Source organism: Athene noctua, chromosome 1 (assembly GCF_965140245.1).
Source record: "Athene noctua chromosome 1, bAthNoc1.hap1.1, whole genome shotgun sequence".
Taxonomy (NCBI): domain Eukaryota; kingdom Metazoa; phylum Chordata; class Aves; order Strigiformes; family Strigidae; genus Athene; species Athene noctua.
The window spans coordinates 181,237,238-181,254,213 of NC_134037.1; the positions used below are offsets into that span (position 1 = coordinate 181,237,238).

The window sequence follows — 16,976 nt, forward strand, 5'->3', positions numbered from 1 at the left end:
TCCTCCCGGCGGCGGGAGTTTCGGCGCGGACGCGCACCCCCCTCTCCCTTCCCTTCCCTTCCCTTCCCCACCTGCCCCGGGGCCGGGCTGGGGAGTGCGGCGGCCTCGGGAGCTGGGTAAGGCCTGGCCGGCGCGGAGCCTGCTGTTTCTCCCTGGGCCGGCTCCCCCCGTAGCGTGGCCCCTGCCGGGCCGGGCGGCCATTAGCGGCTGTCAAGGGACAGCGGATTTCAGGGGCGGAAGCCGGGCCGGGGCCCGCTGCCTCGCTGCCGCCTCAGCCCTTGCGCTGCCGCCGCCCTGGGCGCCGCTCGGCGCGGGGAGGGGGGCGGGTGAGGCCCGGCCGAGGCTGTGTGGGGCGCGGGGGCGGCGGCTGCTGCGGCGCCTCGGCTGCGCGGGCCCCCTGAGCGGGCCGGGGGAGGCTGTCCTGCCCGGGCCTCCAAGTCAGGCGGGGGGCGCCGCTTCCTACCCCGAAAGTTGAGTGAAACCCGGTGAGATGGCTGTGGTTCGCCCTGGGTCCCCGGGGTCTTGTCAGGAGGAGGGAGGGAGCCTACTTGGCGGCAAAATGACCGGACTCTTCTTCAGAGAGCTTTCCCCTTAAAGAGGCTTTACAATTTTAACCAAGAATGAATTATATTTATTCATAAAGCCTCCACCTGAGTGAAGGCTCTTAAATTTGAGAATTCGAAGCACCGCTGCTTTCCGCTCCGCTCCAGTATACTTGTGAAGTTGATGCCTTGAATTGTCACACACACAGTGCATAGTATGGCTTGGTTTGTTTGCTTTTAATCTTTATTATGCCGTGTAGCTGTTGATGAGCATGTTGGTGATGCATTTCTGAAATATGTTTCCTTACGTAAATCTCTCAGTACAAAGTTGCTAATTGCATTTTAATCTGTGAGATTAAAGCACATGCTGGCCTCATAGTCTCAAATTAGTCTATGTCATTGCTTTACAATGTATAATTTTTCTTAAGGATTAGTTCAGCTAGTTCCAGAACGATTTAACTTCTTTTGTTGTTCGCCTTTGTAGATGGAAAATATCCGGATAGGTTAAAATTTCCACAGAGAAATAATCCTGAAAAAAATGGAGACACATACATTTTTCTTGTAAAGGAATATACCTAATGATAAAGATGCTTCTAGGTGAGCAAGAACAATTCTTGTCCTACAATGGAGAAATCCTTATATTTCATCTGTCAAAAACAAAACATGCAGAAGGAGCAGCCGATAAAACAATGAATTTATGTGTCAGAAGAATGACGTTCAACAGAGACACTAAACTCTTTGTTCAGAAGTCTTCTGGAGTATTCAGCATGCGTGCCAGTCACTTAAAAATGGAAATAATTTGTTGTAGCTGCACAACAGATTCCAGGACAGGGATTATTCTTCCCTGCATTTTGCTGAAAAAGAAAAAACGGAACAATGTTTTCACATACCTTTTATTGTTGCTTCACAGCTCAAATCAGTTTGAGCAGTCCTTTCATTTTAAATTGGATTATGAGGTGAAAGAAGACATCAGGTTGTTTGCTGGCCCTTCAGTTTTGTGGAGGCATGCCAACAAGCTGTTCTACATCTCTTCCAACACCTGCACGGTTCTAAGTGCTCCTGTTCATCTTTCTTCTGTTGTGTGGACAGGTGAAATTGAGGATGAAGGCACTGTTGTCTTAGGGATAAGAACTGCTTGCCTGCCGGAGAGTGAAGATGAGGATGAGTTTTCCACTCTAGACAGAACCATCTGGGGTAGTGAGTTCTTCGGATATGCAATTGAGTCACAAAAAATGCTAACTGGCACATGCTTTATGCCTCATGCTTACAGCAGAGTGGTATCTTCTGTTTATGTCTGCAAGAATGAGATATTGAAAAAACAGCTCCGCATATCACTTGTTGCCGTAACTCACAAGAATCAGCTTATTTGGTTCCAAGATGGGCTCCCTAAAGGTGTTTGTGAGCTTCCTTATGAGAAACCATATTCAGTAAAACCAGCTGTAACCAGTGGCAAGGAATTGCTATTTATTGTGTCTTTTGCTTCCGGAAATATTTGTGTTGTACAGAGGAGAGACAGCTTACAGGTATTTGTGGATTTAAACAGGTCCCTTTTACTGCTGTGTCTTTTTTTTTTTTTTTGTATATATTGTCTTACTGGGAGTTTCTGTGACTGAAAAGCTACACGTTCTATAGAATTTTTTGTTTAGGTTATTGTTGCTTTTGTTAAAATAACCTGTCTGAAGTATGAGATTGTTTTGCTTTTATTGCTTGTTTATATATATCTGAAAATAAGCCCTGGATTCTATTATTTAATAATATACTTTATGAATCTGAACCAAAGCTTGTGTTGCTAATTGAAAACTTCCATAGTATGAGAACTTGAAGTTGTAAGACAGTTATGAGCGTGCCCACGTAATTTGTGTTAAAGTAAACTGATATAATAGCAAAGCATAAAATTCTCATTGGAATTGAAAAGCCTTTTGAGTCCCATTAGCCTAGTATCAAGAAATATTGTTTCATGAAAATGAGAAGAGGCCTTGCTTTTGTTTCCTTAAGTCAAGAGAGACAGAGTTAACTGCTAGGGTTTTGTCATACTCTGTCAAGAAAGCTTACATAACTCAGGAAATGCATGTTTGTCCTATTTAGTTGTCGGCATTATGTGCAAACTTGTCGTTACCTTTCAAAAATATTTGTGTGCAATGCAGCAGAGATATTTCTGAGTGTCAGATGTATAATATCTTTAACTGATCTGCAGGTATTACTGTTTCTAAATAAATGTTACAGCATTCAGCTATTCAGCTGTTTGAGTACACTGAAGAGTTATGATCTCTGCAACCTGCATTCTGGAAAATGATGTTTAAAAGAGAAATGGCTAATTTTTCCCAGAGTTACATAGGCTCTAAAAGATAGAGTAAGAGTGAGAGCTTGAAACTTCTTAAAAATACTGTATTCTTACACACACCTGAATAGGCTGTCTGTCTAGAAAAAGCAAGCTTCACCAAAATGAAGTCTCAAATACAAGATTAATTCAAATACTTGTATTTTTAAACCTTGTCTACTGTAGGTGGCTTCCAAATGGCAAGAAGTGAAGTCTCTTCTGGTGGATGATTTTATTGGCTCTGGAAGTGAGCAACTGTTACTGCTTTTTAAGGGTGACTCCAATGCAGACGTGTTAAGTACATTCAAAATAACAGATCTTGGAGCGGTCAACTATGCAGTAAGTTCAGCTTGCCTTTTTTCAGCTACTCAGTCTGTGCTTACTAAATTAAGAAAATCTCAAGAAATCATTAAAGTATGAGTGCAAAGTGAAATTGGATGTCTGCTGTGAAATGCCCTGAAGTTTGAATACAATCCTCCCCCCTGTAATCATAAATTATCTGCAGAGATCATTCTACTTCCTTGATAGCATCAACATTCTTTTGGAAAATTAAAGAAACGCAGTTGAAAATGCTTCCCATATGTAACAGGTTTGCTACAATGCTTAACTTTTGGCTAAGAACTCTTAATTAAGGACATAGTGCTTGTTAATTATCTTCTCATAATTGGGTCTTTCCATTACGTACTGTCAACCTCTAATTGCTTTCAGAAGATAAAAGTTTTCTTTTAAGATGCATATTGTGATTCTTCTGGTTTTCTGTATTTTCCCCCAGATTTTTATAATGCTGTGTAATAGCCTGTACATTACTCTCAGGTTTTTAATTAATTCAGGGTTTTGTTTTGGTTTTTTTCAGAGCGATATTAATTATAAACATGTTGTTCCTGCTGCAGAAGGATTGCAAGAGAATGGTTTGCTTACTGTCCGAGCCCTTGAAACAAGATTACAGGTTTGTACTCAGTAGTTCTGCCTCCATATTTTCTTCAAATTACTTTTCCTTATCATTAGTTATCTAAAGGGTGAGATTAATGATACTGGTTTTATTGGACAAATGGTTCTGGGAGAAGACAACATTAAGTATCCCTTTTTGAATCAGTGGTAGCCTGTGTTTCAGTTCTCTCCATTGTTACAAGTGCTTTTGAGTAATCGGAAGAGTCTAATTTAATTTTAATTAAAACTTTGAGATAAGGCTCAAGTTGTCCTAGCAAAGCTCCGTAATGGTCATTTTACTCATATTTAAATGCCAGTTAATAAAATGAGAACATTTACTTTTGCTTCGCACTACATTCTTTGATATGGTAGTGCCAAGTTCCCAGTGAGTACAGATAAGTGATGGTTAATCCTGAAAATCAAGAGTCTTATGGTCTTTTTCTTTGTCCATGGACTTCAATAAAGCTGGCTTTAACTTTTGCACAAATACCACCTGCTGATGGTTTTTCTTCCTGTTGCTAGCAGTTTTATAAGGATAATTTTGTAAAGTAGAGTAGATGAAGCTAAAATGTATCCTTCTTTTAATTAGCATCATTTATAAAACAAGATGGGGGGAACTTGCCAGAGTCCAAGTAATCAATGGGAATATATCATTGCCTTTCCTTCTACCTTTCATCCTGTTAGTTAACCCCCAGCATACTCTCCAAGGTATTCTTTTGCAGTATTGTGCGTTAGCTTATACCAAATGGGTAATAATTGACAAAATAGGAAGAATATTTAAAATGTTGTAATGAAGATTGTCCACCCTGCCATTGACAGCTGCATGTTCTGTGTAACTGCTCTATGACTTTGTTCTTTTAATACACCAACTGGCTTTCAGCAGTGTAGTTCTGTGAATCTGTGTTAGGATCAAGGCAATAGTCTGGTTTGCACATTTTACTGGTTCTGCAGGAAACAAGCCACTGGCTGGAGATTTCATGTATCATCTGCTGAAAAAATTCTTCTTACAGACACACAATCCTTAATAAGACCTAATTTATTTATTTACTTATTTTAAGATCTTTTCAATCTCTGATTTTCAGAGCCACATGCTAGCACAAGCGTTGTAAGGAAGTTGAAAATCTTCCTATGTTTCAGTGCTGTAAATCTTTGAAATTGTCATGCTGATGAATTTGAAAGTAGGTGCAGATATTTCTTTTTAGCCTTACTGTTGCTTCTTGTTGAGATCTCCAATGTTCTGTATGTTTCCCTGAATAGTGAAGTACTGTTGATGGGTTTTGTCTTCTGATGTATAACTGAATCTCAAGGGCAATTGTTTTGATGCAATAGCGCATGGATCCGTCTTAGCCTGGGAATTTCCAAAGGGTATTTAGCCTTGAAATGGTGCCTCTTGATATTTATCATCAAAATTCAGGTCTTCTAGAAATATGCAATCGAATCCTGTTTTGACAGTCTCTATGGAATCTTGTCTTCTAGGGAAAATGAAATAGCAGATGCAGCGCTTTTTCACACATTATTGCTTACCCCTTATTCCACAATTGTCTAGCTGTTTCTAGCCATGTGAGAACTTTGGCAGGACTGAATTATGGTCCACTGAAAATAAGTAGGCTGCCTTTAAGTTATACACAGTAATACATATAAGTTGCATATTACAGGTAGTGAAATTGAAAAGTGTATCAGTCTACGTTTTTAATTGTTCTGTGTTTAACTTGTATACAATCTTTTGGGTCTGAACCCAGCCTTTTCTCCTCTGAAGTTTTTTTTTCCTTTAACAACTTGTTTTAGTATCTTCTGAAGACTTCCTTAGGCAGAGTACTGCAGTTGCATTATAACAGCCGAGGTTACAAGGTTTCTCATGGTTTTAGTTAGCTGTTGGGGCAGAAACAGCAGGAGTCAGAAGTGTCCTTTTATGTCCACTGTCCTGTTCTCCCTCCAAGTATTTAACAATTTTGTAAGAATTATAATGCCAAATTCTTTTACCTATGATTAACTTGTTTCCTTTGATTTGGTTTGCATGTTTAGGGGCGAGTATTTTTTTTTAATCCTTACTGCTGATTTATTGAATTGCTGCAATGTCTGATTGTTTTGTTCTCATTCTGATAATGCTGATTTGGTGGTAGGTAGAAAGTTATTTAAGAAATGTTCTGTATATTTGATTTTTATTACTATTTTTAGCGTGTTAATTTTTTTTTGTCTGTTGCCGTTGATTGGCAAATTTTCTTTTTGTTATTTTTTTCATAAGGGATTTCAGTCACTTGAAAAAGATAGAACCAGTTATTTACCATATGAGCAGTTTCAGCCTATAGATCTCTGAATTATGTTCCTGTCTGACTTTTTTGTCTACTTTTTCCATTTTACATTTGCTTTTCCCAATATTTTTTATCAATTGTGAATCTTCCTTTCTATTTCCTTTCCTTTGTAAAAGTACCACAGTTCTTGTCTCAGTAGTTCTAGCTCTGTATGTATGGATACATACATAAATTTTTTATCTGTTTATGAATTCTGCCACCTTAATTGCAATGTGTCAAAACACTTTGCTGTTCCTCTTAATACTAAGCCTCTGCCTTCATTTGCTTTGCTTTTGACAGTGATTCATCTGTTCTGCTGTTCGTGCTGGATTTACGCACAGCTCTATTGTGTTTGGCTCTGGACTGCCTTGTTTTTATGTTGATGTTTATTTTCTATTTTAAGGTGAAGTAGTTTTATTTTCTTGATGCAAAGATTGTGACTTCTGCACATGCTTGTTGGGCAGTACATCTTGGCCTATGGCAGAAAGGGTGTGCATGTCTCTTGTTCCAGAGAGTGGGTGTGCTAGGGTTTGAGATTGCCATGTGGTCTCTTTCTTGTGTTGCTTTATGGGGAAAAAGGGCTTGCAAAAGTCAGATTGGTCAGCAGGTACACATCAGTGAATCTTTGGCTCTTTTGACTGCTTCTCAGTTTGTGCTTCTCCATTTGCTTTCCTTCTCAGCTGTTTATTCAGGAGTTGCTCATCAATGGGAGCAAGGAATGGTTTGATATTGTGATGACCTAGATTAAGAAGGTACTATAGAATTATCTTTGTTCTTAACTCTTCCTTTTTCTTCTCCTGACTCAAGTCTGACACTGGATTATTGCTTGGAATCTGGTACTTAAGATACATGGTTTGCTAGGTTGCAAATAAATTTTTTACAGAACTTGCTATGATGAGTGCCACTTGCTCTAAATGCTCTTTGCCTGTTTCAGCTTGAGCAGAGGGTATCACTTTGCTTACATGAAGTGCTTTTTAGTCAGTCTTTCTGGTTGGGTATGATTGATCCTGATTTGGTTCGGGGTGGGGGTGGGAGGGTGGGGTGAGTTTTGTTTTGCATTCCAGTTGTAAGCTTTGTTCTTTGCTTGTCAGCACTGAGCTTCTCTGGATCTTGTTTTCCAGAAAATATCTCTTGAAGGGCTTTCTTAAAATCTAAGAAGCTGGTGCTGGCATTTTGTTGTATTTTTTGGTTTGGTTTGTTTTTTTTACCTGAGATATAGCCTGCATGTATGATGTATGTCTGTTTGTAAAACTCTTCAATATATTTGAAGAATAAATATATTCAATATATTTAGTTGACAGATAACGAATACAAGTCTTGAGAAGAAATCAAAACTGATATCAATGGAAAAGTGAAGCAGGAATATTAAAGAAAGGGCGGAATTTCTACATAATTTGATAAGATAAGCTTCTAAAGTAAATGTTAAACTCTAGGTTTAATATTGAGAGACAAAGATTCTTAAACTCATATTTGAGCAGCAGAGTAGCCTGACTTGAACATTTTTTAGAAGCATTACTTGAGGAACACCAGGATCTTGACTCGTGATACTTGCATAACAGTGGAAAACTGAAAAGATATCTTAGCAGCCTCAATATCAATTCTTATTTGCAGTAGACCTAAGCATAAGTCTAACAGTCATTTTTATCTTTTACAGGCTGGTTTTACCTCTGTTCAAGAGCTACAGCAGCATTTAAAACTCAAAAAGAGGGTTATTCTTGAATCTTGCAGAGCATTAATAGATCTTGTTGAAGAAAGAACACATATTCTACCAACTGCAAAAGAGGTAAAATGCAGAAGAAAGTACAGATCACTTCTGAATTCTGCTGAGCCGTTTGCTGAGGGTGTTTCCCTCAACCACTTGTTACTTTCAGTAGGGATTGCCACTGCCAAAACTCATTAATCTGCTTTTTCAGTCTGGTTCATGACCTTAACCTGTGAATGTATGGAGATAAGCATAAATTTAGTTGTATACTTCAAACTGATTTGCACAGTATCTCCTGCCAACTGAGTTGTCTGGAGGAGTAACCTCTAACAAAGAGTGACAAACAGTAGGGGGAGTGTACAGTTTTAATTGGCACAGTTGCCTAGATATTGAATATCTGTCTGTGATCTAACATGTTACAAAAAATGTGCTGTAAACAACATTGATTTTATAATGGGGGCAGAGTCAACTGTGGGCTGAGAAGGTGATGGGGTTGGGAAAATGTTATCTTAATATGTTGCTCAAAAGAAGCCTCCTAATTTACTTGAGATGGAGTTGATCTCCCTTTCAATTAATGTTGTGGTCCCATTCAAGTCAGCCAGGTTTAGACAACAAAATTTTAAGCAATTAATGCAGTGATACAAAATAAATTCTAGTACCTTAAATCTTCTTTGGACAATTAATTGTATGACAGTTCAAGATTTATACCTCTGATGTTTACAAGGAGAGAATGAGTTGTGCTTTTCATGATATCATGTGATTTAAGAAAATGCAATTCTATCTTTTGAATCTATTGTAGAGAATAAGCTAGTTTATACAGATTTTTATGTATCTTAAAAGCACTTCCAGCAATCATTTGTGGTAAAACAAAGTAATGCAGTATAAAAAGAACTAATATCTCTACTTATCTAAAAAAAACATTTTTCTGTAAGGAAGGTCTTGTCTCCCTCTGGGATGATGTAGAAAATCCTCCTCATTCTCTTAGTAAAGAGACATCACTGGCATCTAAAGTCCCAGAGCACTTCATAGAGAAATTGTGGCAGCGTGTTGTGGGTGACAGCTTGGTAATTGGAGTAAAACTAACTGAATCATTTTACTTGTAAGTATATAAATTTATCTAATCATTTCATTGAGTGGTTTCACAGAAACTGAATTTGCAGGTTAAGCTCTGCAGTAGCAAGAGTGGATTTTTGAGCTTTGAACTTTCTTATTTTGAACATGTGTATTTAAATTATTTCAAGTGTGTGTCTTTGTCAGTATTGTTGCTGCTGCTTGTCTCTGTCTAGCACTGTGCAAAAAATACATTGTATAGCAAAAAATCAGTTGCGTCAGTATAACCGCATCATTACTGGAGGCTTTTTACAACAGAGTTTTCTTTGACAAAAATTATGGTTCTTTATAATCTGTGTTGACATAGCTATGCTGCATCATTATGTGGTTTAGATAAAGCTCTCTCAGCTATAGAGTTCCTGATACCTTACTGTTAATATCTTGCTGTTCCTAAAGACTTATTTGCTTAAAGAAGCACAAAAGAATACATTTTAAATTCTCTGATTAATTTAATACTCAGCTTTCAAAACCTTCAAAATTATTTGTTTATTCTTGTCTTTAAAATTATTTGCTTATTCTGTTCTTTTTAATTGCTCAGTTCTAGTTGTAAATACTACTTATGTAATTTTGCCTTCACAGGGAGGGAACTAATTTAGAACACAGTTTGAAAAACAGGATTACATGAAACATAAAGTTATGATGTGTGTTGTGTGATGTAAACTTTGGTGGAGTCAGAACTACCTTTTGAGCTATATTCCCATAAACAGTGTAGCTGAGACTGTTTTAGGGTAAGCTTAAAGACTACTGATGCCACTGAAAATCATTAAAGTTGTTGTGAGGGAGCTGACCTGTTACGCCCTTTGGCCATTCTGCTGGAGCTGTGGGTATATTATTTCGCAACTGCCAGATTGTTGTAACTTTATAAGAAAGTTGACCTCATCTTCTTGACAGCCTCTGATAAGAGCCACTGAGGCAAGCGATTTTTTTTGCCTTTCCAGTGTTTGTTTTTTTTAGGTTTGATGATGATGACTTTGTTTTTGAAACTGAAACACTTAATTCCTATATAGCTTCAGAAGTCCTCAGAAGATTTGGAATCATTCTTTAAAAAACAGCAGCGATATTGCCCTCTCTCCCATTTTTACAGCTGAGAAAAGATCTGTGAAGATGAAGTAATTTGTCAAAGGTTACCTGTCAGGCTAGCAGCAAAACTAGGTCTTCTGGGCTCTGGTTCAGTATTATATACAATAACCTGTGTTTTGGGGGGAACAGGGCTTGCTTTCTCTCCAGCCCCAACACTGTAAGTCTTTATTGATTATTTTTGTGCTTCCTACTAATGCAAGATTGCAGTGTTGTTTTAGATTTCATTGTGAGGTGGTGATATTTCTCAGTAAAGAAAATTAGACATTCGTAAGACTTTCAGATGTCAGTGACATCTTGAGACTGAATTGATTGACAGAATGAAATATTCATTAAGAGAGGATCTGAAACAGTAATTTCATTGAAAGAACCCTGTGTTGAATAAATGTACTTCCTACATTTCAGGACATTAACGTATGTTTAAGGTATTAGTATTTTAAACCTTTTACTTTATACATTCAATTTTGTTTGAACATTATAAAACAATATAGAACATCAGAAGAGCTTTTAATTGTCAAAGAGGGCAGAATTTTTCTATAATTTTATTTATTAAAACAAAGTTAAGTCTTTAAAAATCTATTATAAATGACATAGAGTATCTGCATGGGTTATGTGTAATTTTCAACATTTTTTAATGAATTAGACAACCAAATTCTCTGAGTTGCAATGAGGCATCTAACTCCTAGAAGCTCTTAGAAAATTCATTCCACGTTTTGAAAAACTTTATACTAACCTTAGCGGAAATAGTCATTTGAAGGACTTATACTCTTTGCACAATCTGTGACTTAACCTGCAATGATATTGGAGTTTGTGGTAATCTTAAATGTCTGTATGTATCTGCAAAGCTCTGGCTATTAGTCAGAAGGCAAAATACAAACTGGGAGTGCAGTCATCTTATGAATTTTCACAGGTCACTGGGTGATGTCAGTTTATCTCTAGTGATGGATCAAAACTTCTCTTCGACTTCCCCCATTATCAAGTGTCAAAATAAAATCATTAAGCTGAACAAAGCCTTCTCAGCATTGGCTGTCTCCTCGTGTCAAACTGAGCCCCCTCCGAAAAAGATGAAATTGGACTTGCACAGCAAGAATGATCTGAAAAAAGAGTTTCCTAAGAGATGTTCAAGGGTTCAGCTGGATGAAACAAAGACAGTCACTGCTGTTACCAATCTTTCACCATTACTGGCATTTCATCGTGTATGTTGCATAGTTCTTCTACATGCAAAGAAACGAAAACGTTTACAGGAGAGTAAAAAGATTACTGTACTCTGTGGGAAGATTTTGTTAAGTCTGGAAGATATTTCAAATGGAAAATATTCAGTAACAATGCTAAGGGATAATAGTTACTGTACAGGTAAATGGATTATGTAATTTGGATTCATATATATATGGTTGGTTCTTCCATTTAGTGTAGATGATGCCAAGCTAAGGTTCCAAGTTGTAATCACATCTGCCTCTTTGGATACAAACTGCATGGACCTGTTGGGAATTAAAAGCTGGGTGAAATGCAAGATGGAACATTTTTCAAAATGGAAGAAAATGTTAAGTGACTTGCTATATGGTTTTGTGTGAGCATGAGTGCTGAAGTTTATCTGGAAAGGTCAATTTTGAAGTCTGAGTACAGAATGCTGAAGCCTGCGTTTTTTCTATAAATAAAATACTGTTGATTAGATACATAGATTTTTTTTCTGACATAGTATTAGCTCTTAAATAATACCAGAGTAATTGAAGCTTTTCCTAATCTACACGTGTGTTAAGGTCATTTATTTTCCTTTCCTTTAATATGCCTGAATGAATTGATTTTGAACAGGGCTTCTGCACATGTAATGAAATATCCTTTTGATCATTTGAAGTGAATTTTAATTTCTTTCTTCCTTTATTGCTGTATCGTTGGCTAAAGCCAACATGTCATCTTATTATCACAGGAGGCTATTAATAGTCTTCTTCTGGCAAGACAACATTTATCTTTAACAGAGCCCCACCTATACAAAGAAAACTAATCAGCTAACTATTTTGCTTGACAGAAGTAGGTATAAGAATTTAAGTGAAAATAAAGTGCCCAAAGAATGCCTGAATGCAGGTGCAAACTCTTCATGTAAAACTGGGAGTGTGAACAAAAAATCTAAGCACATTTAATGCATGGAACATGATCAAAATATTTAGGTCAAATATCTCTTTACTCTATTTTGTTGCAGGTTCCATGGAAGATATACATGCTGTCCTTGCAGTATCTGTCAGATTCTCCTTTCAGATTGTGTCTTCTGACTACACACTGACTCCAGTAAATTCATGGCTACTGGGAGAAATGGAGTGCACGCCATTTAAGGAATACCATGACAACGTATTCTGTCATAAAGCAGGAAATATGTATGGTACAGTTTTCAACTGGACACTGAAAAATCCATTTGAAGGAGTTCTAACATTATTTTGCAGGTAAAATTGCTCAAAAAGTGTAACGTATATTCATCTTGCATACACACTTTTAAATCTTTACACTGTTTCATACTGGTACCATAAACACCAGCCAAAATCATAACCAATAGGCTTCCAATATGTTGATATGATAAATATCAGCAGTAACAGAATTATTTTTCAAATCAGGACTATGGCAGAACCTGAACTGCGTTTTGTCTAGGCTAGAACACTGAATTACAAATAAGTCTAGTCTCCGTTAATATCTGCTTGGTAATACTTCATTTGCTCATTTCACTGCATCACAATTTTGTCTTTGTTTTTCTTACATTATTCTTAGTGTAATACATAATTTTTTTTCAACATGGTTTGATTTAGAAAAAATTCCTTAAGATGTTAAAAACAAAAGACCAAACCCCAAACAAACAACAAACACCAAGTTATACTACATTGAAATTTATTGCTATGTAATTTTGTAATTTAATCTAATTTTGTTCATGTTTCTGATATATTTATTTCCTATCTACCATGATTCTGAAAATGAAATAATCTGAAGAGTCTCAGTGATTTCCTTTTCTTCTGTAGATTCTTGGACAAATATCTATAAAACTTCCTAAACCAGGCTACACAAGTTAGTAATACTGCCATATTTTATGATTTAGTTGGATATGGTTCACAACGTGAGAAGTACTTCTCAAATGTTGAAAAATGTTGCCTGTTCAAGCTAAAGGGCTCAAGCTAAAATATAAAAGAAAGGTATATATTTTAAGAGTCTCTAATTTATGGTGAGGTTTAATCTTTTACTCAAATTAGGAGTTGATTTCCTTCTTTTATGTAAGAGGAAACGCTGAAATGTTTAACAAACCAATCATTACAATATTTAGCCTCAAGACTTTTGGTTCCTTTTGAAGTTAGGTTACTTGAATACTGTTCACTTTTGATCCAATTTGCATTGATACTTAGTGAGCTGTACGTTTATGGTGTAACTATGACTGTACTTTCTATATCTTTTTTCCCCATCTTCAGATAGATCTTTTGTCCAGCTAGGATATTTCTGTGATAGGTGGGAGCTACAGACTATTCTTTTTCACAGCCTGTCAGAACCAGAATAAATGGTATCTGTTATAAGTAGTAGAATGTTAACTAAATTGAAATAGAAGTACTTTAAGGAAAGATGCATTTCTGATCTGTGTGAGAAAACTAGCTGCTTAAGCATGCTTGTGGGGTTTTTGGGGTTGGTTGGTTGGTTTTCATGCCTTGTTTTTTTTTTTTTTCCCTAAGATAATTGGGGGGTTTTTTTCAACCAAAGACATCTTTTGAGGAGTTCATCTGGGCAAACACTGGAAATAAGTCTTTGAACAAACTCTACATTCCTTGTAGAATCAGGAATGTGTCACTGTGTTGCATGTGCTACACTGGTATCCAGGAGAGTAGGTCCCCTGATGATTACCAGCACTATTTTATCTTGGTTTCTTAAAAATTTTGAATGTCTGATTTTTTAAGTGCAACTTTCCTTCTCCAGTGGCCATTTAAATAAGACAATCTGTGGGCCACCTAATAGCCATGGTGTACATACCTATCGATGGTGACAATCTGTGAATATAAGTGACTTTTTTTCTGCCCCTAAATGTATACCAGACAACACATTTACTTTGTGCTCTTATGTGTGGCCTTCACATATAATGAACTACTTCTTAGTGATTCACATGTAACCCTAATCATGGATATATATTTTAGCATAGAATATTCATGGTGCTGAAGTTTGCTTAGTGTCAGTTCTTTGACATACAGTGGCTAGTGTGCACACCATTAGAAAGCCCTTTCTTACTCTTATATGTACAGTGCACATAATACTTATAACTATAGTCAGCATAACTTTTTCTCTGTTTGATTTAAAGTAGCTTTGTTTTATTTCCCACTAGAATTTTGAAGATAGAAGGTAGCTTTAGTAATACTAATCTTATTTTACAGAAATCTGACTGTCTTGTTCCAGTGCCTTCATAGCCTTACTAGAGTTCTCCCACCAAGCTGTGACGTAAAACTCCTGACATCTGGAAGCAAAGGTGTACTTACTGAACAGTTAGCACTGGCTTTGGAAAAAGAAATGCTCACCTCAAGGAGTTTGTTCTTCTCAGAAGAAAGTAAAGCAGAAAACAGTTTCACATGGGGGAATGAGCCTGGCAAGAAAATCAGTGATGCTCCTGTGGCTTCTTTACTGGACAGTGAGGAAGGAGTTCAGCAGTTCAGAAAGAAGCTTCAGAATGAACGGGAAGAGAGTGTACTAAGTATGAATCAAACAATGAATGGTGCCCTTTACCAGGAACTTGCTTTGAAAATAGCAGAAGCTCAGCTCAGTTCAGATGTGATTGTGTGGAGACTGAGCAAGTCCTAGAAATTAGTCACTAAATTTATTTTTAATAAAGATTTTTTTTAAATTACATTATTAAATAATATTTATATTTTCATAGGTACTTATATTTTTATTATATAGCTCAATTATTTCTACAGGTAAATACCGGTATTTTGGTTGATGACTTGTAGCTGGTTTGGCAAGAATTTAATATCAGACAGCTGAGTCATGATTTTGTTACAAATTTTGAAAATATTATTTTTATGGTATTTCATAATAAGTCCTATTCCAAAGTCATAATTCCTGAACAAAAAACCAGAACTTCCTGTGATCTTCAGGTACTACCTGCTGAGGTAGTGACTTTTAAAATCATGTTTTTCCACCGTTTTTCAGCTTTGTGAGTCACAGAATGCTTAGAAAATACCAAATCACAACAATTTACTTCCCTTTATCTCCGCTTTATATAAGCGGAACATTCCTAGTGTTTGTCACCATTTTTCCAAAGTTGTCAAAATTTTGCTTTTCCATTTTCCTAGAAACAGAGTTTTAATAGTTAACATCTGCAGCATGTACTCTGATAATAAAAGTTTGGCAGGAAGAATGGAAGTTATGTTTTGACTCAAAGGAACACTGACATTTCAGAATAATTATATATGTTTTATTCATCAGAAAGTTCAACTTCTGCATGTATGTCTTCCAGAAGCATTGGAGTGGTGATGTTTTTCAGTGTGAGGCATCTTCTCATACAGGCAACAGGAGTAAACCAATGCACATCTAAAGACAGAACACTAGCTAGAAAAACAATAAATGAGAGAATATTGTGCTTTGTAAATCCAACACAGTTTGTCATCTCCCTTTTAAAGTATTAAATGTCTCCTATTTTGACTATATAGAAGGGAAATTTTTCATTAAGATGCCAAGAATGCCTTAAGACATTGTAACGTGTATCTGAAACTCCGTATTTACTGGATGAGAAAGAATTGTTAAAGTCATTTCTTTGTTAAGCTGCAGTTCTGTTCAGCCCAAAGCTTAAAAGCTCATTGTCAGGGCTTGGCAGTCAGTTGTCACTGGAATTTCCAGAAGAAAGTTCCTGATTATAAACGCTGAAATGAAAAATCTCAAAATGCAGTCCTGTAGCTTGCAGCTAAGGGCAAGACCTTGGTAAACCAGCTGAGCAGAAACTTTCAGAGCAACAAAGCTACTGTTCAGCTCAGGGCACTTGAAGGAGTTTATGCAAAGCAGTGTAAACAGCCCCGCAGTTGATTTTTATTAGCACCACTGTAGCAGCCTGGTGTCATGTTGTAACTAACCGTCAATACATCTGTTTTTAAAGAGAAACTTCCACTTGTGTTCATATCCCTTTATTGAATGAGTAGAGTGGGACAAATGATGAGAAATTGCTAAGGACAGAAGTTGCCACTTTCTAATTCCATGGAGTTGTTACTTATCACTACTTAAAAGAAGCAAACAGTCAAATCACAGAAATGTAGAAGTGAAATTATTCAAGCAGAGTAATAATGCATACAACAACATGTTCCTACTAAAGAGTCTTTCCAGAGGCATGAATGCTTAGTTTGCAAATCATCACATGAGATCATTAAAAGCTTTCCTAACAGCTCTAAGATTCCTGGGAGTAATTTTCCAAATGACTAGTAATACATAATGACATGGCACAACTTTCTGTGGCTGTGATGCAATCGGTAGGTCTAATGCATATGTGTGGGAGAGATTTTATGTGACAAAATCTAAAGGTCTGCTGGAAATACTTGGAAGGTTTATGCTGGTATGGGGCTTTTTGGCCTGGAATCATGGAAAAATGGAGCGAGTTTGAACAAAGGTTCAGACTCGCTGGAGTCTTATCTTCAAGTGTCAGCAACAGGAATTTTCCTTAGAGATACATGCTTTCCTAAACATGCCATTCAGAAGTAAAAGCAACTAAAGGTGTTAACCTTCGGTTTATTTTGTCTGTTGTGATGATTAATCTCAGCACATGCTGGTGTTCAAATGGAGAGTACAGATTGCATGGACTAGGAAAACTGCTTGAGTTGGTTCACTGTGTTTCTGTCATGAACAGCTGGAGTCCCATTTGAGTTCTTGCATAGAGTGAGTTCTGCAAGTACTTTTTTGAGAAAATCATTTGAGGAATTAATTGTTAGTGGCAGCAGCTGTCCTAGTTACTGGGGATTGGTATCCCCAAGAAATAACTGCTAAAATAGTTGGATGCTTGATTCTGTAATTTCCCTTTTCTATGA

At 36.9% G+C, this 16,976-nt stretch overlaps 1 protein-coding gene across 2 annotated transcripts; it reads left to right on the forward strand.

The window, feature by feature from the left end:
* The first annotated feature begins 12 nt into the window (after positions 1–12).
* FANCB (FA complementation group B) lies at positions 13–16,727 on the forward strand. 2 transcript variants are annotated; one of them, XM_074906890.1, is made up of 9 exons: positions 13–116; positions 1,027–2,065; positions 3,046–3,198; positions 3,713–3,805; positions 7,729–7,857; positions 8,709–8,875; positions 10,874–11,316; positions 12,158–12,395; positions 14,346–16,727. In XM_074906890.1, the coding sequence occupies exons 2-9, from the start codon at positions 1,121–1,123 to the stop codon at positions 14,764–14,766; spliced, it is 2,589 nt and encodes an 862-aa protein (XP_074762991.1). In that variant the 5' UTR covers positions 13–116; positions 1,027–1,120; the 3' UTR covers positions 14,767–16,727. The 2 variants fall into 2 exon arrangements, with proteins under 2 accessions (XP_074762991.1, XP_074762999.1); XM_074906898.1 differs by lacking the exon at positions 13–116 and adding an exon at positions 409–485.
* Positions 16,728–16,976: the final 249 nt, after the last annotated feature.